The 26581-nt window shown below is 36.8% G+C and overlaps 1 protein-coding gene across 1 annotated transcript in view; it reads right to left on the bottom strand.

The window, feature by feature from the left end:
- LOC123684680 (homeobox protein unc-42) overlaps window positions 1-26581 on the bottom strand; it is a 54763-nt gene that overhangs the window by 11140 nt on the left and 17042 nt on the right. Inside the window, exons 3-5 of the mRNA XM_045624042.1 lie at window positions 15190-15955; window positions 8417-8682; window positions 1773-1952 (exon numbers count right to left, since the gene is read on the bottom strand). Of these exons, the coding sequence (XP_045479998.1) occupies window positions 1773-1952; window positions 8417-8682; window positions 15190-15436 (693 nt within the window). The 5' untranslated portion in view covers window positions 15437-15955. The remainder of the gene's footprint in view (window positions 1-1772; window positions 1953-8416; window positions 8683-15189; window positions 15956-26581) is intronic.

The following is a 26581-nucleotide window of genomic DNA, read 5'->3' as shown; positions in this document are numbered from 1 at the left end:
TTGCGGTATGGACCGAAAATGTACAGGGTGTTTATCAGAAGATCATGAGCTTGCACAACTCAAATTCTTCCAAAGTCAAGATTTTAAATTCGAACCTATATTTTTTATTATTTCAGTCGATTTTACGTATAAAAACAGTGGGGGTTACTTAAACAAACCCTATACCGAAAATGAATACTTTAAGAGTTATCGAGGAAGAACCTTAAATGAGGAAAAACCACATTTCCTTACTGTGTGGAGTACTGTGACTTCCGGAAAACACAGAAAGAAACTAAAATTCGATATTTTCATAACTAAATTTGAGATTTCAAGAATTATTATTAATTTTTTCGTAGGGATTGTTGAGAAATCCTTAAACCAATATAATTTTCCATTACGAATAATTCATTACAATTCTTGAAATGTCAAATTTAGATATGGAAACATTGAATTTTAGTTTCTTTTTGTGTTTTCCGGAAGTCACAGACGGGTTTTCCTCGATAACTATCAAAGTATAAGTATTCATTTGACGCATTCGTCATTTTGAAACATAATTCAGGAATCTCTTCTTGAATTTCTTTTTTTGTTGGAAACTAATGCAGAATCTCGATATATTTTAACGATTTAAGACAAAGTAAGAGATATAAGTGGCTGAATGCCTATCATTGATTATCAGTTTTATCGACTTCCATATATTGCTAAGCTAATTAGATCAGGATGAAGATTTGCAACACAAATTTTACACTGCCTTTGAGAATACGTGAAAATCTCAATTGTTGATTCGAAATTTGGCTGTTCCCAATTAGCAAATTTAGGTATAAACTTCCCTTACAGTTTTTATGGTTTTTCGGTTAACTCTCGAATACTTAGGGTGTTCCTGAATTTGAGGTACAAATAGAAATGAGAAATTTCCGCAAATGCCTTATTTTCGAGATACAGGGTGTTTCTTGTAGTCCTAATTTTTTGTTATTGTTATTATACCAGTTTATCGAATCTTTATCAATCTTCGCTACAGATTGGATAAATAAGTACCAAAACTCAATTAATTTATACATCACAGCTTACTAACTGGATCTTTATAATAATTTGGATTTTCCTGAGTATTACCATAGTATAAGGAATCCTTTCCTTATACTATTGTATTACTATAGAATTTTTTCAATTTTTCTCGAAATCGGTAGCAGATACGACAAAACTACAAGAAATCAAAAAGTGTAGTACTGAACCAAAGTATATATTTACATATTTCTGAACTACCGGTGCTCCACTTGAAAAAGTTCTGAAGGAAAGAAGCGGGCACTGATACAGAAAAAATATCACCCTGCAGATTTACATTCAAAATAAGCATATCGCATGAGGAAAACTTCAAATTAGAATATCTATGCCAAATATAAGTTGAATATCTTGTCAAGGGAAGGTGCTATGAGGAAAAAATTTGAAAAAAAATAAAACTTCAACACCCTGTATCTCGAAAACAAAGCGTTTGCGGACTCGTGTTCATAAGAATTTTTTTCCTTAAAATGAGCCAAGGCATCTTTCATTTTGGTTTATATCTCAAATTCAGGAACATCCTGTATGAGCTCTTATTCGTATCGGTTGAAATGCTAAAGTACCAGACGAAGCAGCTACAGTGTTGCCGTAATATTTAAATTCTTGGAAATCAAATTATATATTACTTCCTTTGATTATTATCCTATATTATCACTTCGACGAAGAATTATCGAACCGTTTTTTTTTCGAAAGGTTTAATAATTGAAATTTTAACGAGTTTCCAACCCCACTCCTGCACTCACCTGAGGGTATCGGTTTATGGCGGCAGCAGGATGTGGATAAGGTTGGTAGCCTCTGGCTGCTCCAGGGTAAATGTTCCTCATCATGGCGCCGTTGCAGCCGGGTAGAACACTTGGGGCTAGGGCCTTCTGGAGTTGCTTCTCCTGCTTGCGGTATTTCGCCCGTCGATTTTGAAACCAGACCTGGAGTTGAATAACGATTTTATACAGAGGCTTCGACGATTTTACACAATCGTTTATTAATTCCTTCTATCTCGAACAGATATTACGAATCTGAAGGTTAAACTAGAAAATTTTTCCATAATAAGAGGTTTCATTTTGTAAAGGGTGTTTTTTTTAGAGCTATAGAACTTTGAATTGCAATAAAACAACGATGGATTATTCGATTGACATGAATTTTATTTATCCGCAAGATAATCTTGTGGCATTACATTTTAAATATGATTTCTGGCATATGACCGCCAAGGCTGGCTCGGATGTACTCCAATCTGGACGTCCAATTTTCGATTACTTTTTCCAATATTTGTGGCCGTATATCGGCAATAACACGACGAATGTTGTCTTCCAAATGGTCAAGGGTTTGTGACTTATTCGCATAGATCAATGACTTTACATAGCCCCACAGAAAGTAGTCTAGCGGTGTTAAATCACAAGATCTTGGAGGCCAATTCACAGGTCCAAAACGTGAAATTAAGCGGTCACCAAACGTGTCTTTCAATAAATCGATTGTGGCACAAGCTTTGTGACATGTTGCGCCGTCTTGTTGGAACCACAACTCCTGGACATCATGGTTGTTCAATTCAGGAATGAAAAAGTTAATAATCATAGCTCTATACCGATCACCATTGACTGTAACGTTTTGGCCATCATCGTTTTTGAAGAAGTGAGGACCAATGATTCCACCAGCCCATAAAGCGCACCAAACAGTCAGTTTTTCTGGATATAACGGTGTTTCGACATACACTTGAGGATTGGCTTCACTCCAAATGCGGCAGTTTTGTTTGTTGACATAGCCATTCAACCAGAAGTGCGCTTCATCGTATGGACGTAGTGCGCGATACGTATTCCGCACAGAACCATTATTTTCGAAATGAAATTGCACTATTTGCAAGCGTTGTTCAGGCGTGAGTCTATTCATGATGAATTGTCAAACCAAACTGAGAATAAATCACTTGACAGCTGTTAAATCGGTCGCCATCTTGAACAGTAATGCCAACTTAAAGTTTTATACCTCGAAAAAAACACCCGTTAGTTTTCTCACATTTCTATGAAATCTTTTGGTAGATTTTGGTAGTTTCAGAAATATTTTTCCAAACTTGGCCAAAATGGCCAAGGATTTTTTATCAACGGCAGCATCTTCAGCTCCTTGTGAAAGACAATTTTCCAGAGCTGCTCTTACTGTTACAAAAACCCGCAATAGGTTAGGCGACAAATCTATAGGATGCCTCATGTGTCTTAGATTCTGGATGGAAAATTATGGAATCAAACGAAAGCTGTAGGTTTCTCGATATTTGGAAAGTTCATTTTTTTATTATTTTTTATTTTGTTTTGATTTATAGTGATTTAATTTATGTTTCTATTTCAAAAAAGTAGATAGTTTCGGTACTTTCATACAATAAGTTTCATAAATAGAAGTGCTAATGTTTTCTGCAAGGTTCCTTCTCATTTCATAATTTTTTCATTTATGTGACACAACACAATAAAACTGCTAAAAATCAAGGAGCTTGATATGACTCAAGTATTTGATGAATAAATACTTGACTTAAGATTGAAAAACTACTACTTGACTTGAAATCAAGTCAAGATCAAGCCAAGTAGCTTGAAAATCAAGCCAAACCATGAATCCGTAAATGCAAAATTTGAATGAACATCTTTCATCTTCCAGTGCGCAATGAAACAAACATTGTTTCGATAGTCTATCAAGGACATTTTCCTTTGATCGCTGACTTAAAGCCATTGCCAAAATGAGTTAATTCATTTAATGATAAAACTTGTAAAAAAATCCACAGTCTGGCAACTATCCTGGAAAACGTTTTATAGCGTCATTTCATACCTAAAATGAAAAGCCTATACGTATCACGTGATGAAAAGCGACCTCTATACCTATAGCAGAATAATAAGCGGAAATTTGTACCGAAAATCCTGATTAACCCCGAAAAAAAAGTGTAGGCCTGGAAGTGCGCAGATAGATATGCATAATGCCGGCTTAAAAAGAAACTTGCAAGGCAGCTGGCGGTTGGTCCCTTCACTGCTGGGGCTAAGCTCATCTCGATATATATATACACCGCCATCGGGGGCGCACTAACTCGATTATGGATCCATTTGATGGGATCCCAGTTGGCTGAGCCGAAACATGTCGTGATGCATGAAGAAAGAGAGGGGACTGTAATTGTAGACGTCACTCTTTCCAAGATGCGGGGCAAACTTTTCCCCGCGCTATACGAGGACGCTGAATTTTCCATATCTACCTGGGGGTTGAAGTACCTACAGGGTGTTCCACTTATCTTGGTAACCCCAATTTTCTCGAAAACGACTGAATATTAATTTTATTTTGTAGAGGGCTTTTTGTGCAAGTCATTTTTTTTCTGCTGGTTGTCCAAAAAAAGACGATTCAAACATCCTTGAGCACTCTTCTAACTCCCCCCTTTCCAGTTTTATACCTGGGTTACAAACAAAATCATATTGTACACCGTGAATTTCTTCTTCCTTTTCTTATTCTCTAAGATTGTATGAAATCGACCAACTTAGGTTTTTGTCAAGAGTACGGGCTACGGTAGCAATATTCTCAGTTGTTCTTGAGTGACGCACAGAGATTCGATTCTTCACTACACTAACTTATCCCAACAGCTCAAATTTTCCCACCAGTTTTACCACTGCCGGCAGAGAAGGAGCTCAGAACGACCCAAAAGTGCTTTAGTTTATCGAAATGTTACTGAGAAACTCTCACCATTTTTGTAGTGAATTTTAACAACTTCAATGCGTTGTTGAAGCAAATATCGTTCGATTTTTAGTAATTGCATAATTTTTGCTTGTGAAATGTCAAAAGACGACAGCTTCAAAAGTGTCAGCACCCTAAGTATTAATAGGCCAATTGAAAAGTCCCAGGTCTACCATAGTAAAACACATTTTTTTTGTAAAATTCAATTTTATTATTAAACATAATTGCCTTCGAGGGCGATGCAGCGATTATAGAGATCTCTCAACTTTTCGATACCATTTTTGTAGTACGATTTTTCTTTCGCTTCAAAATAGGCCTCAGTTTCGGCTATTACTCTTCTTCATTGGCGCTAAACTTCTTCCCAGCGAGCATTTTTTTGAGATCTGAGAACAAGAAAAAGTCGCTGGGGGCAAGATCTGGCGAATACGTTGGATGCAGGAGCAATTCGAAGTCCAATTTTACCTTTGTTTTCATTGATTTCTGACACGGCGCATTGTCTTGATGAAACAGTACATTTTTCTTCTACAAATGGGGCCGTTTTTAACGATTTCATCCTTTTAAAAGACCCAATAACACTGTATAATAGTCGCTGTTGATGGTCTGGCCCTTTTGATAGTAATCAATAAATATTATACCTTGCGCATCCCAGAATAATGATGCCTCAACCTTGCCAGCCGATTGTTGTGTTTTTCCTCGCTTTGGATTCTGTTCATCGTGTACACTCCATTCAGCTGACTGTCGGTTGGACTCCGGAGTGAAATGAAGGAGCCATGTTTCATCCATTGTCACATATCGACTCAAAAATTCAGGTTTATTGCACTTACACAGCTTCAAACACTGCTCAGAATCATTAACACGTTGTTGCCTTCGGTCGATTGTGAGATCGAGCGGCACCCATATTGCTCACAGTTTTCTCATGTACGAATATTCGTGAATGATTTAAGATGTACACGTTCAGATGATATCTTCACAATGTCCGCTATCTCAATCAACTTCACTTCACGGTCATTCAAAATTATTTCATGAACTTTTTGATTTTTCGTCAGTGACAGCCTTTTTTGGGCGTCCACTGCGTTCTTTGTCTTCGATGCTCATTTCACCACGTTTAAACTTAGCATACTAATCAGTGATGGTTGATTTTCCTGATGCAGACCCTGAAAACTCTTCATCAAGCCAAGATTTTACTTCAACTGTAATTTTTTGCCTTTAAAAGCAATATTTTATCAGCACACGAAATTCTTTTTTTTCCTTCTTTTTTCAACTAACAATAGTAGCTACACTCACAACGCAATATCTCACAAACTAATGGTCTGACTACTGTCAAATTTCGACACGTATCGTTTGAAGGTTGGTACTAACTGAAAATCATATGGATTTAATAGTAGCACCGCCATCTGTGCATCAGACCGGAGACTTTTCAATTGGCCTAATAGTCTGTTGTATATTGTAAAAAGATGAAGATATTCTGTGGCAATATTCTATGACCACAGAATATCGAACAACCTCGATATGAGAGAGGTTAGGTCCTTCTCCAACTTGCACGTGTACAGACAACAACAGCTATTATAGATACTTGTAAATTAATAAAATAAATAAGAATAAACAGGAAGTGTCTTTAAATGTATAAGTATTTGAAGTGAAATAAAACATAGTCCATTCAAAATGAAACCCCTTATTAAAAAAAAAATTACAATCGATTTTACCGAAAACTATACCAAATCTCAGAGCACCTTCCGATATACATAGTTTCTGGCTGGATGAAACGAAAATACCCCCCAAAATCCAGAGGATAAGAGTGAGGGACAGGAAACGCGGGTAGAAACAAGGATAAGGACGGGGCGAAAAAGTCTTGGGGTGTTCCTAAGAGGGCAACACACACATAGAGACGCCGTAAAAGCGCCGCCCCCACTAGAACCTCTGATTGAATTAGCCGTTCGTTAGGCGGAACCCTCGAGACGCAACTGTCATAGTTCTCAAAACTCCCTCAGGCTCCGAAATGAGTCATGCATCAAGGTTTCCACCCCCGCGCGGCACTTGGACAGAAGTCGGGGGACAATCGCTGGAGAAGAGTGCCAAACTAATGCGGAACTCGTTCGTGATTGGAAGGATGGCTTTTTCGGGCCGGTTATTGAATTAGATTTCTTTGGATCTCCGGTTAAAATTAGAGATGCGATTAATTATTTAAAAGGTTTACTTGAACAACCATAGGAAGAGCAACCAGACCAGGATATTTGCATCTAGTAGTTTTTGGATTGAATACGCTGTTGATATGCACTCCTGCTATTGCGTACTAATATAATAACTATAGGTTATGGGTCCAGCAAGCTTCCACTGCGTATCAATAACGAGTGTTTTTTTTCGAGCTATATAACTTTAAGTTGGCATTACTGTTCAAGATGGCGACCGATTTAACAGCTGTCAAGTGATTTATTCTCAGTTTGGTTTGGCAATTCATCATGAATAGACTCACGCCTGAACAACGCTTGCAAATAGTGCAATTTTATTTCGAAAATAATGGTTCTCTGCGGAATACGTATCACGCACTACGTCCATTTAATTTTGTTTAGCGTCCCTCTTTACGTCTGGTCTTCTCAATTGACTTGTATAGACAACAACGTTTAAAAGTTGGTATGATTTAAATATTGCTGAAAAACCAACGATGATGTTAAACGCTCTGATATCCTAAATTGGACCTGGTGAATTGGGAATTAAATGAAATGAAGAGGCTAATACACTTACCAGAAATGCCCAGAACCTTTCTGAGGTATGGGTAAATGTATTTACAAGAAAAAGTTTCAGGAAAAGGAAGAAACCGAAAGAGAAACACTCTACCGGAATCTTCCTGGGTAAGATCATTCCAAAAAGTTTCTTTGAAACTTTGATACTACAAGATTCAAGGAGTATCTGGATCTGAAGGTGTAGCATTCTTGCTGAGATCCAGATACTCCTTGAATCTCAGCAAGAATGCTACACCTTCTTCCTGAATTCCTTTCAGGGCATCACCTCTTCAGGAATCACTTCATGAAAATGAGTCTAGCAGAAAAGATTCTTGCAATCGATAGATATGTGGAAAAGAACCTATTAAGAGACTATCATCATTGTGATTCTGACAATCGAAGCATTGAGTTCACATATCATCGATCGATCGAAAGATCTTCAGGAGAAGCCGGAGAAGGAAAAACCGAAAGAGAAACACTCTGGTGTAATCCTCCCTGCTTGGATCATTCCAAAAAGTTTCTTCGAAGCTTTGATACTGCAAGATTTGAGAACCATCTGAATCATAGCAAAAATATGATGAACCTCCTCACTGGATTCCTTACAGGGCATTGCAGCCTCAGGTAACTCACCATGAGAATGAATCTAGCAGAAAAAGACGAGTGCAGACTCTACAGGGAAGAGGAAGAAACTCCGGATCACCTGGTGAAAGAATGCCTCGCCATCGCTAGCCAAAAATGCTTTGGACAAAAGACTTATAGAAGTGAGGAAGTAACCTCCTTGAAGCCATCCCAGATACAGGAGCTCGTTAAAACTCTGGAACTGGAGAACGAGCTGTAATCTATAACAACCAAAGATGAGAACAATTTTGAGGGGAGCTTCAATATACCATAAGGTTGCAGTGCAATAAACCCCCCCTCAAATCTAATATTATCTAATCAAGAAGGAGATCTAGCTTTCTCGATAAACTGAATCGCTCTTGAAATCTTCTTACCTGTATTCTGGCTTCGTTTAATTTGGTACTCCTAGCCAGCTCTTCTCTGCAGTAGATGTCGGGGTAGTGACTTTTCGCAAAAGCTGCCTCTAATTCCGCCAACTGTTCTTGCGTGAAGGTTGTTCTATGTCTTCGTCTAGCTGGCGTGGGACAAGATGCTGTGGTGGGTGTGTGACCAGCGTGTTGTGGACCTGCAGGTGAAACGGAGCCAAGACTTCCACTACTGCCCGACGATGGTTCTGGTTTCAATTTCTTGAACGCTCCATCTGTAATTAAGTTGATTTTGTTGTATAGATTGTTTATTTTAGAATGGCGTCAGTGATTGAAGGGGCATGCTGTTGCCAGACTCTCAAAACAATCTTTTTACTCCTTATAAAACTGATTTGGAGATTATTTTCCGAACTTTTCTTGTATACAGGAAGATTAGGGTATATGTAGGATAGATATCCACTTTTTTTGGAATGCGTGATTATTAAACTGAACGATTCCATTCAATGGTTTCATACTTTGAAGTTGGTTTGTTTACTTATCACTAATGAAAATAGTTCAAATAATTCCTTATTTGTTTTAACGGGTGTATTTTTTCGAGGTATATAACTTTAAGTTGGCATTACTGTTCAAGATGGCGACCGATTTAACAGCTGTCAAGTGATTTATTCTCAGTTTTGTTTGGCAATTCATCGTGAATAGACTCACGCCTGAACAACGCTTGCAAATAGTGTAATTTTATTTCGAAAATAATGGTTCTGTGCGGAATACGTATCGCGCACTACTTCCATTTTATTTTGTTTAGCGATGAAGCGCACTTCTGGTTGAATGGCTACGTCAACAAACAAAAGTGCCGCATTTGGAGTGAAGCTAATCCTCAAATGTATGTCGAAACACCGTTACATCCAGAAAAACTGACTGGGCTGGTGGAATCATTGGTCCGTACTTCTTCAAAAACAATGATGGCCGGAACGTTACAGTCAATGGCGATCGGTATAGAGCCATGATTACTAACTTTTTCATTCGTGAATTGAACAACCATGATGTCAAGGAGCTGTGGTTCCAACAATATGGCGCAACATGTAACACAGCACGTGCCACAATCGAATTGGCCTTCAAGATCTTGTGATTTAACACCGCTAGACTACTTTCTGTGGGGCTATGTAAAGTCATTGGTCTATGCGGATAAGCCACAAACCTTTGACCATTTGGAAGACAACATTCGACGTGTTATTGCCGATATACGGCCACAAATGTTGGAAAAAGTCATCGAAAATTGGACGTCCAAATTGGACTACATCCGAGCCAGCCGTGGCGGTCATATGCCAGAAATCATATTTAAAATGTAATGCCACAAGATTATCTTGCGGATAAATAAAATTCATGTCAATCGAATAATCCATCGTTGTTTCATTGCAATTTAAAGTTCTATAGCTCTAAAAAAACACCCTTTATTTTTAGATGACGAGCATAGGGATTTACGGTTTGACTTGAGCTTGACTTGATTTCAACTCAAGCAGTAGTTTTTCAATCTCAAATCAAATCAAATCACAATCACTCAAGCAAATCACTATAAATCATACCAAAATAAAAATAATAAAAAAAAAAATTCTTAATATTGAGAAACCTCCAGGCTTCGTTTGATTCCATAATTTTCCATCCAGGATCTAAGACACATGAGGCATCTTATAAATTTATCGCCTAACCTATTGCGGGTTTTTGTAATTTCAAGAGCAGCTCTGGACAATTGTCTTTCAATAGGAGCTGAAGATGCTGACGTTGATAAAAAAAACTTCGGCCATTTTGGCCAAGTTTGGAGAGATATTTTTGAAATTACCAAAAAAATTTCATAGAAATGTCTCTCAGCGCTCGAAGAATCCTCTTATTTAGTCTAAGCGCACACGAGATTGCAGAAATTTATACCTTGTGACGCCTGCATTACAAGCTCAAGTAATATCAAGTAGCTTGATATCGAGTCAAGCAATAAATATCTAAAATCAAGTCAAGTCGAGCTCAAGTATGTAATTTTTCACGAGCTTGATTTTCAAGTCGAGTAGTTGGTTAAAATGTCAAGCTACTTAGCTTGATGAATCCCCGAAATGACATAGGTGATATCAAAAAATAAAAAACAGTGACGCTTTTATAATAATTCCAAATTGTTTAATTCCTATATTGGAAACCTACACTATAATAATTTGATATTAATAATGAATAACATTTATGAAGAGTACACTCATTCGGATTTTATCCGATATATCTTTATCCATTTGCTCACTCATTCGAGTGCAGTACCTAAATCTGCTTTCCTGACTTTCGACCAAAAACTTTTGTGTCACGCGTCCCGTTTCCACTCCCTGCAATAATAGATGGGAGATGGGGATCTTCCACCTGTTTTATAGACCGTCGCAGATTACACATTCCATATAATCCATATAATAGACCATGTGGGTAAATCCCCAAATTATCCCTTAATCCCCGTTGTGTCAACGGGAGAGACTCTCTGTGTACATATGGGAATATAATGACCACTCAGGGTGTTCTAATGAAGTGTCATTTCACCAGATAACATATGTATAGGCTACACCCTCTCTCTGTTCTATTGTGCAGATTGAGCGGTGAATTTTGTGCCTTCGTGAAGGGAAGGAGTTGGTCCAATTTGAGTTGGTGGAATTGAATATTTCGAATCATCGAAAAGCACTTCTGGATCAAAAAAGGACGATAGTTAGATTCACCTTATTGAAAGCTTGATTGTGTATTAGACAATGGCAATCATCAGCTTGATTGATGCAATTTACTATTCAACTTGATAATTGTGAAAAAACTTTGTTTTATTTGCTGACCAGCATTTCGATTCGTGGATAGCATCAAAAGATGACCAGTTTTTTCAAGGTGGGATTTGTACGCTGCTCGAAAGTAGTGGCCAGCGATGGACAATACTTTTGTTTTTTTTTTAATAATAAGAGAGTTTATTCATGAAAATACATTCAATAAAGTCTATAATACTGTAGAGTTTTATAAAATATAAACTGCACAGTAATGAACATAAAATTTACTCTTTATACACCGCAAAATATATTAGCTTCTAATTAAGTGGAACAAACGTGTGCTTCATCACAGATAATGGTCGAAATCCTGTATTATATTTGTCAAAAATCCTGTTGTCGAAATCGTGATTTTAGTGTGTCATATTCTGTATTTCTCTTTGTCATATTCGTGTGTACATTAATAGTTCTCATTTATCATTTTATGTAATTTTGTTTTATCAAAGTCTATTATCCATTTTTTTCAATTTTCTTTTAAATGATATTTTGTTCTTCACATTTTTTATTTCTTGTGGTACCAGGGGAAAAAGTCTTTGAATCATAAATGTCTAACCAGTTTTTTACAATGAAGCCTCGAATTTCGGAAAAAAACGGTGGAAGCAAAGTTGTACGCCTTCCTCTTCACAATGAAACGAACTACTTATTTCTCTCAAAATAAACTAATTTCGATTTACATCGAAATAAAACTCTTTATAGCTAAATATGTATCGAAACTCTTCACAACATTCTTTAATAATTCAATATCAATAGAGACAACAGAGACCTCAATGTCGTATAAACATTATTGAATATCAGAATCAGATAGCGATCGAAGCAGATAGCAATCTAGATATACTTTACTTGTCCCTGTTTGCAATCGGATGTATAGAAGAGGGTCTTAAAAGCCTCCTAATTATCCCGTAATTATCACCTTCGATCGCATTGGGGTGAGCAACCCTCTACTTGCCACACATGTCCAATTGTGTAGTTACAATATGTCAAATTGAGTGTTAACCGGTCCATTGTAGAGCTTGGGGGCCGAGTTCGGTTATTGAATCAGTACGCGAAGTAACTAGAAATCCACAAATCATCAAGATAATCAGATCGTATAATTGGAGGAGACGTAGGTATAGTACATAAGTAATTAATTCATTGAAAAAACTTGTTTTTCTCCGATTGACAGCGGATATGTATTAATTTTGCAGACACATACCAATCAGCAAAGTATTACTTTTCCTGCCTTGGCAGCAAAATTATTATTCTCGATGAGAATAAAACATTCGATATTTTCTGACAACCAATATTTTTTGCCATCTCCCTTATTTCTGAAGGAGTAAGTACTTCTAAGTCGCTACCACTATCCATAATGTAAATACCATGTGGAAGAACGTAAATATATAAGATATTTTTCCAAAAACCTGTCAAATATTTTATAAGTTGTCAAACTATAATTATTATGAACATATACATTTCCGTAGCAACCAATGATTCCAACAATTGTGACTTCTATTCTAAGAGTAATAAACATAGATAGAGGGATCATATGTCATTTTCAGTAAGCAAATTTTGTTCCCAACATGAACTATCAAATTTGACATGAAGCGCGCGGTAATGAAAACATATCAGTGATACGATATTTCACTCAATTCGCGAGTTTCTCTACAAAGAATGCACTTCTTATGTCCCTTAGTGAATCAACGTTTCATATTAACTCAAAATAAATTGAAATAAATACCTTAATATATCATAAATTCAGGAAACAAACTTCAAGCGCGCCAAACGACGTGAAACAACCGATGACATTAGGAGAGCAAAAGTTGCCAAACCTTGGATTTCAGCAGGTAGATACAGATAATAATAAATATTCTGCTTATTATAAATTCGACAATTAGGAAAATATCGAATTTCAAATATTCAAATTTGCATATTCAATCGGGAATCACTCAAATAAATATATTTCATTCGATATAATATACATTCGTAACGATATAGTAAAATTGTTGATTTGAAAATATATCACAATCCGACAACGTAATCTAACCATGTTGGAGACATGTAAAAATTGCGTATACTCCTTCTATCTATGTTTATTACTCTATGGTTTTTGATTTTCGAATTTTGAGCCGAGAATGGTCTCAAACGATGACGAATCCATCCTCAAATTCGATTCTATGCGTCCGCCGGGAACAAAACAACTCTCGAACGGAAACCTCTAGAAGATTAAAATTTTCAGGATATGTTCGGATCTCGAATGTCTCAACTAAATTCGTTTATGGGCAAAATGCAACTAGGAGTTCCGCATATTATAGATATTGTCATTCAAGATGTTTTTTTTTTCTGTTTATTTCTTATCTGAGCTTCAATTGACATAAAAGTTGGAATTTGGATGTAGAATGACAATTTAGAGCTTTGTGCAAAATTTTATGATGATCGCGTTGTTAAAACCATAAAAAATTGAACGAATCTATCGAAGAGAAATTACCCAATATTCTCGCGTGATCATAAAACCTAACAACCGACGGAGTTGAGATTTTCGGTATTCATATGAAATCCCAAATTTCAAGTTCCGTACAAATTTTAAAGCTGATACCATAATCGGAATCATAGAATATTCAAGAAGAATGTCAGAATAGTTATTTCTCTAATTCTCTAATAAACCAAATCGTGAGGGAATATCTATGTTTCACACAGATTATATGGTTATATTTCATTATTAGTTTTTGAATATTGAACTTGTGCAGAAGGCATTGATATTCTTCAACGAGTTCAAAATTCGAAAACATTTAACACCCTGTATCTCGAAAACATAGTATTCACGGACCCATGTTTATGAATCATTCTTTTAAAATGATCCGAGGAATCTCTCTTCTTCGTTTGTGACGGTTCATGACATCTAACTTGATGATCACAGAAATATAGGGTGTTTTTTTTCGAGGTATATAACTTCAAGTTGGCATTACTGTTCAAGATGGCGACCGATTTAACAGTTGTCAAGTGATTTATTTTCAGTTTGGTTTGGCAATTCATCATGAATAGACTCACGCCTGAACAACGCTTGCAAATAGTGCAATTTCACTTCGAAAATAATGGTTCTGTGCGTAATACGTATCGCGCACTACGTCCATTTTATTTTGTTTAGCGATGAAGCGCACTTCTGATTGAATAGCTACGTCAACAAACAAAACTGCCGCATTTGGAGTGAAGCTAATCCTCAAGTGTATGTCGAAACACCGTTACATTCAGAAAAACTGACTGTTTGGTGTGCTTTATGGGCTGGTGGAATAATTGGTCCGTACTTCTTCAAGAACGATGATGGCCAGAACGTTACAGTCAATGGTGATCGGTATAGAGCCATGATTACTAACTTTTTCATTCCTGAATTGAACAACCATGATGTCCAGGAGCTGTGGTTCCAACAAGACGGCGCAACATGTCACACAGCTCGTGCCACAAACGATTTATTGAAAGACACGTTTGGAGACCGCCTAATTTCACGTTTTGGACCTGTGAATTGGCCTCCAAGATCTTGTGATTTAACACCGCTAGACTACTTTCTGTGGGGCTATGTAAAGTCATTGGTCTATGCGGATAAGCCACAAACCCTTGACCATTTGGAAAACAACATTCGCCGTGTTATTGCCGATATACGGCCACAAATGTTGGAAAAAGTCATCGAAAATTGGATGTCCAGATTGGACTACATCCTAGCCAGCCGTGGCGGTCATATGCCAGGCATCATATTTAAAATCATATTTAAAATGTATCTTGCGGATAAATAAAATTCATATCAATCGAATAATCCATCGTTGTTTTATTGCAATTTAAAGTTCTAAAGCTCTAAAAAAAACACCCTTTATATTCTGACAGTTTGAACCTCCAAATTAGGAACACCCTTCATATCATTGAAGTTGTTATTGTCAATACCACCAAAATTCATCGAATAAACAAGAAAACGCCATATTTCAGTTCTTCCAATCTACTCACCATTATGATCAGTGATGGACCTACTGGCAGCTGGAGGAGTATGGGCCGGCGTATGGTGATCATGCCCATGAGGAATACCACCGTACAACGCACTAAAATCTTCGGCAGAAGACCCGCTGGTATTGCACTTCCTTTGACCGTTCTTCTCCGCGTTGTTCATCAGGTGATTGTGGTGATCCTCTAGGAGTCCACCAACCCCTAGGAGGTTGCCCATACCCACCAGGTTTGGCCTCAGCTCGTCCATCATGGACTTACTTTGGGGGCAAGTGTTGAAGTTCAGCTGTCTGGAGAAGATGGCCGGGAATATGTTGAACTGTTGGTGCGATATGTCCTCCGAGCTGGTGGTCGGTGTTGCTGAAGGGGGGTTGCCTAGTGCCCCCAGGCACGATGAGACACCTTTGAAATCCAATTTGAGGCTGCTGCTTACAAGGTCGAATATTTCGGATCTTCAGATTTACTGAAGAAGAGTCTCCGACGGTAACACCTTCTCGTCTATGGACACCTTTACGTACTCATTTCTAGCTTTTACAGTTCTAATGTTTTTTCGAAAAATTAACAATAACCGATATCATCGACTGTTTTTCAACCCCAACTGAATTGTCACAACATTTCACTTCGATATGAAAACGCAAAAAATTTTGAGGATTGTTATAAAGTTAGTAGCACATTTATTTATATGAAATGGGTATTTTGGCGTTTACATTCGTCTATTTGTTTTTGTTAACGTATTTCCTTAAGCTTTCTTCGTTTTCCTGTTCTTTTCGATCTGAAAATAAATTGGATTTTAGTAAATTGTTTTATATATGTTCTAGTCAAAAATATTTTCAACGTATTTATATTCTTGATGTGAGCAGCTTTCATTTAGTCCGAAAATTTAGAATAAAATTGAAAATAATACAAAAGACATTGGAAAAAGCAAGGACGTAAAACTAGGAGCTTTTAAAGTAGTAGAATGTACAGAGTGGGCAAATAAGCGAGGTAAGCGGCTATATCTCAGGATCCACTCATCGTAGAGACTCGCGGTGAAAAATTTTACCACTAAAGTGTACAAGAGAACACACTGGAAATTGTTTTGAAGTTTATACCTCTACCGCTAGGGGGCGTAATAGCTACCGTCGATTAGAAAAATGAATTTTACTCGAAAATGTTTCATATGAAGTTGAAGAAAAAATATCATCACTGTAATCCTTGTGAAATTCTCTATCTTTTTGAATTGTCACTTTCGATTTTACGACATCAAATAAGGGTAGGTGAAAGGGAGAAATCTGACTGATTGCAAAGCCTGTAACTTCAGTTTGGCTCAACATTTTTGAGCAAATTAGATCTCGTCTGAAAGATAATATCTTGTTGATTGAGGACAAAATATACTCATGGTAAATTTGTTTTTGCAGCTGTCTATATGGGGCGCTAAGTCAGAAGTTCATTGTTTTGTTCATTTTATTCCAAAATTTCAAATATAATGAAATTCTATCAAATTTGCATGAAAAAACCTGCAGATCGCAAAGCGATAGTTTCAGGCGTTCTGAAGTTATGGCCGAAAGAAGATATTCTTCAACTGATGCACAGCGAAAAACCAAATTGTGTCTTTAGGTTCTGACAGAAACAGAATTCTCATCAAATTTGTATGAAAAAACCTGCAAGTCGCAAAGTGATAGCTTCAGGCGTTCTGAAGTTATGGCCGAAAAGAGATATTCTTCAACTGATGCACTGAAAAACTAAATTGTCTTCTTTCGGCCGTAACTCCAGAACGTCTGAAGCTATCGCAAGTCTCTACGATTAGTGGATCATGAGATATAGCCGCTTACCTCGCTTATTTGCCCACCCTGTACATGAAACTGATTTCCTGAAGTAAAATCACGCAAAAACATTTCGATAGTTAAAACCTATTAAATTCGATTGATATAGGTCTAGATTATTTCCAGAATAACTCGTGAATTCACGCTAAAAACATTGTTTGTTGTTCAATTGATAATGTTCAATGTATAATGAAACTTTCAATACTGATGTTTTTTGTTCAATTGGTAATGTTCAATGTATAATGAAACTTTCAATACAGATGAAAGAAACGTTTTTAACTAAGAATTTCTTTTTTAAAATAAATATCAATTCAGGTCTTTCGAACAATCAAATAATTCACATTTCACATAAACTTCCAGCAAAAAATTAGCCTCTGGACATAATCTTCAAATAATTTCCATGATTTCTTTATTGAACATTCCATTAATTCCATTTGTGAATCGAATTGAAGCAACTCAACTAACAACATCACCAGTGTTTCAACAATGCTGTTAGGAGCAAAAATGATTTGAAAATATGAATGGCATTTGAAAATATTTCGCTTCTTCTTATAAAAATGGCAATAACAAAACTGTACCTAATATTTGTCAGAACTGTGTAAAAAAAAAGAACCACAAAATTAGAGTTCAATATCATCTCGCTATTCAACAATATTACTAAATATACAGGCTCATTCACGAAAGGATAATCTTTAGGCGTTTTTGAAGAACCAAATAAAAATTGCCACGGTAACTTTTTGGCTAAAATATTTTCATTGTTATGTAACTTCTGGTTTTAACGGAAGTTGAACATCATCTTATTTGAATTGGAACAACTTATATTCTTTATCATTTTGCCTGATATATTTAAATTTTAATTCGTTCATATTTTGATTGTTTATATAAAATGAAAATTCCAAGATTCGTGCAAAATTTTGTGTTAACAGCGTAATCAGAATCGTATAGGTAAATTCTAGAGAAATATCCAAAAAAAAACTGGTTATTACTGTGACAACAGGAATAATCCTACCAAATTTCAAGAGAATTATGCCATCAGAACCATAACATTTTAATCATTGAAATTTTGCTTTTTTAGTTTTCCCTTGATTGTCTTCGTCTCTACTCATCTACAATTGTAATTCAAAATTGAATATGTTGTTGGATACATTCTTTCGGTCTGGCACTGATCAAACTAATTCTTTAGAATCTTCGGAAAGTTCTCCTCGTGGAAATGCTTCATCCCCAATGACCATCATTATGATTTACAAATAATAAATAAAAATCTTACTGTTTTCAGATGTTTTTTCGATGAAACAATGAACCTTATTCGAAGCACAAAAACAGAAACATCGTCAAGCAGGAACCACAGACACCTATCTCGATTTAATCACTGAACAATCGACTTCACTGATATTGTTAATATCTATGACTGATTGAATTAAATTTTGGAACGCAGTTAACTTCGATCTAAATATGTCTAGCTTATGCCTAAGCCCAACATGAAGTGAATATAACAACATTAAGTGCTGATAGCCTTGTTCTGTTATCTCTCCATGCACCCTTAGCCGCTAGAAAAGACCGCGTTGCTCTATCTTTGTCCCATACGTAGAAAAGCTCCACCAAACGTATCTAAGGGATGTTCAATGTTTGCTAATCCCTTGGAGTTTTAGGGTTATTACGGCCGGCCAATCGGGAGCGTCGCGTGCTCGTCGAAGCGACGCCATTGGCGGGGGAATGATAAAACATCCCTAGCAACGCCAATCGAAAGGCAACATCCCCAAAATGGTAGAAAATGTAGCTTCGGGGTAGGTTTTCGATTTTTATGTTTTGACACTGGAACGTTTGTGTCTTTTTGTAATGCTAAAGTCGTTGTTTTAGAGTACAATATACTTGTGAATGATACGAACTAGTTAGCCGAGCCGATGCAGGAATTTTCAGAGTTTTATTAGGGTAGGAGGAGTAAAGGCTGATGGTTGTTAAGGGGAATTATCTGAACATGAATAGAGTTATAATTGAGGCATTGAATGCGGTATGTTATACAAGGATTTCTACGATTATCGTCTAAGTATTTTTATGGCGATAACGAATTCGTTATGATGTTATATTTGCTTTGTGACTCAATGAAATGGCATTTATATGAAGGGTTTTCTAATGGGAGGTTTCGTTTTTATATTAAAAAAATGAGTATTTCCAAGAGAATTCAATAGATGTTTGATTCATTGTAAAGAGGAAGGAATGTCATACACCATGGAGAAAGATAAACAGCCAAACGGCCTTCGGCATAGATCCTATCTTTCACGTAAATCACAAGATCTTGGTGCCTAATTGTGGTCACCTCTTCGAGAAATAACAAGGCCAGAAAAGTTTCCTGGCTAAATTGAGATTGCTCCTTTGATGGTGTGCCTTTTTGATCTGTTGTCCTTATCAATATCTTCCAATTCCAGCTATAAAAACCATTAATCATAGCTCGGTAGCGCAATCCATTCACTGTAACAGCTGCATCAGCTTTAATTTAGAATGAGTAAGGTCCAATCACACCACCAGCTGAAAAACCGCACCAAACACTGACCCGTTGAGGATGAAGAGGCTTTTCAACCATCATTCTTGGATTTTCCGAGACCAAACTGCAACAATTCTACTTATTAACGTGGCCTTCTAGGTGAAAATGGGCCTCATCACTGAAGATGATTTTTCGATGAATCCAGATCATTTTGAGGCATTCCAAGGACCCGATCAAAGAAGAATCAATGAAGGACGTTGCTGACGATTGACCGGCTTGAGTTCTTGTGTTAACAACTTCAAAAGCGCTAAGACCTGAGTAAAGGGTGTTTTTTTTCGAGGTATATAACTTTAAGTTGACATTACTGTTCAAGATGGCGACCGATTCAACAGCTGTCAAGTGATTTATTCTCAGTTTGGTTCGGCAATTCATCATGAATAGACTCACGCCAGAACAACGCTTGCAAATAGTGCAATTTTATTTCAAAAATAATGGTTCTGTGCGGAATACGTATCGCGCACTACGTCCATTTTATTTTGTTTAGCGATGAAGCGCACTTCTGGTTGAATGGCTACGTCAAAAAACAAAACTGCCGCATTTGGAGTGAAGCTAATCCTCAAGTGTATGTCGAAACACCGTTACATCCAGAAAAACTGACTGTTTGATGCGCTTTATGGGCTGGTGGAATCATTGGTCCGTACTTCTTCAAAAACGATTATGGCCAGAACGTTACAATCAATCGTGATCGGTATAGAGCCATGATTACTAACTTTTTCATTCCTGAATTAAACAACCATGATGTCCAGGAGCTGTGGTTCCAACAAGAGGGCGCAACATGTCACACAGCTGTGCCACAATCGATTTATTGAAAGACACGTTTGGTGACCGCCTAATTTCACGTTTTGGACCTGTGAATTGGCCTCCAAGATCTTTTGATTTAACACCGTTAGACTACTTTCTGTGGGGCTATGTAAAGTAAAATGCGGATAAGCCACAAACTCTTGACCATTTGGAAGACAACATTCGCCGTGTTATTGCCGATATAAGGCCACAAATGTTGGAAAAAGTCATCGAAAATTGTACGTCCAGATTGGACTACATCCGAGCCAGCCGTGGCGGTCATATGCCAGAAATCATATTTAAAATGTAATGCCACAAGATTATCTTGCGGATAAATAAAATTCATGTCAATCAAATAATCCATCGTTGTTTTATTGCAATTTAAAGTTCTATAGCTCTAAAAAAAAACACCCTTTACTATGGTATTATTAAGTCGGTATTTTTCTTGAGATTTCTCTAGTTCTGTTGAAGTCCCCAACATGAAATTCGGCATAAAACTTGTTATTTTACATTAGAGGCAGAATTTTATTCCGATCGACACTTTTCTTGTTTTCCGCGTTAATCGAGATCCGGTCGACCTACATTGAAAATTTTATATTTTTTCATTCGAGAGTTGTAACATTTACGAGAGGACAAGAGATTCATTATTAACAAGTCAAACTCTACCGTTCAAAATTCTAAAAATACAGACATCATTGTGACTAATAAATCTAGCGCTCTGTTCGGGGAACGACCTCTCCAAAACCCTAACAAACTATGAGAGACACTCCGACGGCAGTACAAAACGAATCCCATTGTCAATAGAAATAAAAAAAACGTATATAAAAGATGAATAGACGAGGAGCAGCCTTCAATTGAATACAAAAATCAACACATCGGCTAATAACACAGTGGCGAAAAACTATTTCAAAATGTTTTGATTGGTTTGATCGAATAATTGCAGGTTATGCCTGGTAGGCGGTTTCGGCTTTCAGGAAGTGGTGAATTATTCTCAACTGAACTAAGTTAGGTCGTGTGCCACCCTTAAGTCGTGACACGTGACATTGTGACTGCAATCACGTGTAGCTGGTTGAATGGCGAATAAGGCAAATTATTAACTCGATATGACTTGGATTCACAGCTGGATGCCGTTGAAAGCAAGAGGAGGTGTAAAGCGCTGCTATAGTTTTGGACAACTCCTGATTTTTTTCATATCCCATATAGATCGAATTGTGATCTGAGTATCTGTGATAGCAAAGTTTTTGGAAAAAGGGATTCTACGAAAATATGTAATTGAATTATGATAAAATTTATTTAGCATTTAGAAAGTAGTTTAGAAACCAAATGGGTAGTTTAGAAACCAAAGGGCCTGAAAACTCCATATATGAATTGTGGAGACATTCCTATCTTATCGCTTTGACCTTTTTTGAATTCTTCCAAAATCAAAACAAACAGATTTACGTATGATAGTTTAGAAACCAAATGAAACTAAAAATCGAAGGGGCTGAGAACTTCATATCTGAATTGTGGAGATATAATTCATCGCTTTGCCCTTTTCTGAATGCTTCCAAAATCAAAAGCAGAAGATGTAGTTTGAAAACCTAATGTTCAGTATAATATTTATTTATGTGGTGCCAAGAGTAGATGTTTACGTCCCGAAGGTTTGTTAAATCACACTTTTATAAAATACCTATTTATTACTAAATCCACAAATGAGAAAATTCAATTTATTTCAGTTTTGTCGTTATGAACATTATATTTTCAATAACTTTCTATGAGACGCACTATCGTTTCTATGAAAAAACTGTAAACGTTTTAATTTTCTGCTACAATATGAAAAATCGGCGGCTGTGGCTCATCGAATGCTCTCAAATACCTATGGTGAGGCCGCTATTAGTGGAAGAACGTGCCGAGAGTGGTTTCAACTCTTCAAGAACGGTGATTTTGACGTCAAAGACCAGCATGGCGGTGGAACAGAATAGGTTTTCGAAGATGCAGAATTGGATGAACTACTTGATCAAGACCCGTGTCAAATGCAATAAAAATTGGCGGAATCATTGGAAGTGACTCGACAAGCTATTTCAAAACGCCTGAAAGTCGTATGAACGATTCAAAACGTGGAAATTGGGTGCCGTACGAGTTGAAGCCGAGAGATGTTGAACGGCGTTTGTTTGCTTGTGAACAGCTGCTTGCAATGCAAAGACAGAAGAGATTTCTGTATCGAATTGTGTCAGGAGACGAAAAATTGGTTCATTACGATAATCCCAAGCGCAGAAAATCATGGGGATATCCCGGCAATGCTTCCACGTCGACAGCCAAACTGAAAATCCACAGTTCCAAGGTCTTGCTCAGTATTTGGTGGAACCAGCTCAGCGTAGTGTATTATGGGCTGTTAAAACCGACTGAAACAACCACAGGCGATCGTTATTGAACGCATTTAACGCGTTTGAGCCGAGCATTGAAAGACAAACGGCCGCAATACAACGAGAGACATGATAAAGGGATTTTACAGCATGACAATGCTGCGAAAGTGATCAAGACATACTTGGAAACGTTGAAATGGAAAGCCCTACTCCACCCGCCGTGTTCTCCAGACGTTGCTCTCTAGGACTATCACTTGTTACGATCAATGGCACACAGCCTGTCTGACTAGCATTACCGGTCTTATGAAGGAGTAAAAAATTGGATCGATTCGTGGATCGCTTCAAAAGATGACCAGTTTTTTTAACGCGGGGTTCGAACGCTGGCCGAAGATGGGAGAAAGTAGTGGCCAGCGATGGATAATACTTTGAATCATAAATGTACAACCAGTTTTTTACAATAGAGCCTCGAATTTCGGAAAAAAAAAACGGCGGAAGCCAAGTTGTACGCTTATTTATATCAACCAATAAAAGAAAATTTGCTAAACTGCTATTCAAGAAAACAGCTAATAAATTCATATATTAACGAGACATTTTGGCACTTTCTTCTTTTTGTATAAAAATTCACTTTCAATATGCAAACATTGCGCCAGTCTTTATATTTATTCATTAGGTATAGCTATTTTTTTTGGTTAATTCAAGAATTTTGGTCATTGTTGATATTGTATTTCTAAACAAATAAATGTGTATTTATCGAAAGTAAAGACTTTATAATATAAAGATTTAAAGCTTTCTATAATATTTTAATATTTCCATCCAATAATAAAATAATATTCAATGGATATATCGAAAATAATATTACATCCAAAAATCATACTGTATATGTCAGCGCACTCTATAACATAACTCCGCCACGCCTGATGGGAAACATTCGATCTAAGAATTTTTCCTTCCCCTCTCACCCTCCTACTTCCCCTTTTGGGCAGTGCCCATCAGCCAGCAATGATTGAAAAATAAATTTGATTTTCTCGTCATTGCTTTCATCCCATGTTCATTCGCTCCAACGCTTTGACGTCGTAGATAACTTTGACAAATAACGACTATAAAAATTCGTATAGATGATGATCCCCCTCCTTCGGATTTTTCACATCATTATCGATAATTCGGTTGAGATTGAACCTAATATTGGTTTATTCTCATTTGAGAATCATCAACAATACTCTGAATTTGCTGAATCTTTCGTGATGGGTCTTCGAAAACTCTATAGGTATGTTGGTTCTTGCATTGCATCAATTTAAAAACATTTCAACTGCAGATTTAAACAACTATACATACGTGTACATTCTCAGCCACTTGTGAGTACATCAGGATATTAAAACTTTGATCCACAACAGCATTTAAGCTCAATATTTGGAATTCAGAGCCTCTAATATACTTTGTAAGGATATTCATTGTAAAGGGTGTTTTTTTTTAGAGTTATAGAACTTTAAATTATAATATCAATCAATCAATAAAATTGAAGACAATCTAACATAAATATTAAATTATGTTGCATCATTGAGCCAAAACCTTCATTATTTGATATACAGCGTGAGTTTCACGTATGGAACGAAAAAAATTACCCAATATTTCCTTGACCACAAAACTGACCGTGCTGAAGTTTTGGTTGTAAAGGGTGTTTTTCTTAGAGCTATAGAACTTTAAATTACAATAAAACAACGACGTATTATTCGATTGACATGAATTTTTATGAATATTTATCCGCAAGATAATCTTGTGGCATTACATTTTAAATATGATTTCTGGCATATGACCGCCACGGCTGGCTCGGATGTAGTCCAATCTGGACGTCCAATTTTCGATGACTTTTTCCAACATTTGTGGCCGAATATCGGCAATAACACGGCGAATGTTGTCTTCCAAATGGTCAAGGGTTTGTGGCTTAAATCACAAGATCTTGGAGGCCAATTCACAGGTCCAAAACGTGAAATTAGGCGGTCACCAAACGAGTCTTTCAATAAATCGATTGTGACACGAGCTGTGTGACATGTTGCGCCGTCTTGTTGGAACTACAGCTCCTGGACATCATGGTTGTTCAATTCAGGAATGAAAAAGTTAGTGATCATGGCTCTATACCGATCACCATTGACTGTAACGTTCTGGCCATCATCGTTTAAAGAGTACGGACTAATGATTCCACCAGCCCATAAAGCGCACCAAACAGTCAGTTTTTCTGGATGTAACGGTGTTTCGACATACACTTGAGGATTAGCTTCACTCCAAATGCGACAGTTTTGTTAGTTGACGTAGCCATTCAACCAGAAGTACGCTTCATCGCTAAACAAAATAAAATGGACGTAGTGCGCGATACGTATTCCGCACAGAACCATTATTTTCTAAATAAAATTGTACTATTTGCAAGCGTTGTTCAGACGTGAGTCTATTCATGATGAATTGCCAAACCAAACTGAGAATAAATCAGTTAACAGCTGTTAAATCGGTCGCTATCTTGAACAGTAATGCCAACTTAAAGTTATATAACTCGAAAAAAAAAACCCGTTATCAGTGAACACGCCAACAAAAAGCAGATGCCTCAAACAAGATGGCTTGGATGTAACAAACGTTACTCCAGCAAATCTTCTAGGTGCAATAATACAGCTTATGCAATTTTGATGTCATCAATCATTGAAGGTTGAATACAAATATTTGTACTTGAAAAACATATTAGACTTTATTACTGAAAGAACTTATATTAAAAGGTCCTCACAAATAGTTACAAATCTTTGTAAATACCTTGGAAATAAACAAAATTACCGAATCAACCATAGAAGAATGAAGGAAGACTTAACGAATGAGTTCATCAGGAAAAACATGAAAATTTTAAGAACAAACCTCAACAGCAAGAACATGATGAAAGCCATCAATACATATCCTAACATACAATCTTAACATACTCTTCCGATATAATTCCATAGATCAAAACAGATATTTCTAACCTTCAACGCAAAATGAGAACTCTGATGACAAAAGCAAACAAGCACCATCAGAGGAATAAAGGAGGCAGAGATCTACTAGACATCATGCAACTTTGTCATGAGTAAATAGAAACAATACATGCACCATCAAGAGGACAACACTGCTGAGGAATAAAGGAGGCAGAGATCTGCTAGATATCATGGAACTTTCTCATGGGTAAATAGAAAGCCTACTAACATACTTCTTAGGCTGAGCAAGTACGTCAGAGGTCTACCATACCAAACATTCTATGAAGAAGACGAATCAACATCTTTACAACTGCACAAGGAGCATGTTTCATACAACCATCAGACAAACCCAGAAAATCTGCAAATGTGGAGCGAGAAGCCTACATGAAAGACATTTTAAAATGGCTCAGATCAGGTGGAATGTATCCAGAAATAGAAGTTTTTCTCCTGCACATCCAAGTGATCTCGAGAAACTAGTGCAAGCATATAATGAAGAATCTAACTATCACTGACTATCGATGCCAATGAACTAAATAATCCAACATATTTTGGGTGGATGTCAAATGTTTCCAGGTTACAAATAAAAAGAAAGACAAGATGCAGAAGGGAAGATACTTCACCAAGAATTGGCAACCATATTAGGAGAAATGCAATGTGAAAAAGTGACGTACTATAGTTACAAACCGGAAACCAGTAATACTCGTTGACGTAGTAGCAATACCAAATAACAACATACATCAGTTGAGAGGAAATTTTGCTCTCATGAAGATGTGTATGCAAAGGTTGAACCATATTTGGAAAGCAAAGACGAATCGTTTCACAGAAAAGTTAAAGGATGGTGGCTATGTTGTTGAAAAAATTCGAAAGTTTCTACTCCAAAGACATATCTCTCTACAAGAAAGGTATTGAATAGTTAGTTAGAGGATTTTGGCTCTTGAAGATGACTATGTTGAC

This window comes from Harmonia axyridis, chromosome 7 (genome assembly GCF_914767665.1).
Source record: "Harmonia axyridis chromosome 7, icHarAxyr1.1, whole genome shotgun sequence".
Lineage (NCBI taxonomy): Eukaryota > Metazoa > Arthropoda > Insecta > Coleoptera > Coccinellidae > Harmonia > Harmonia axyridis.
This window is presented reverse-complemented; position numbering and strand designations above follow the sequence as displayed.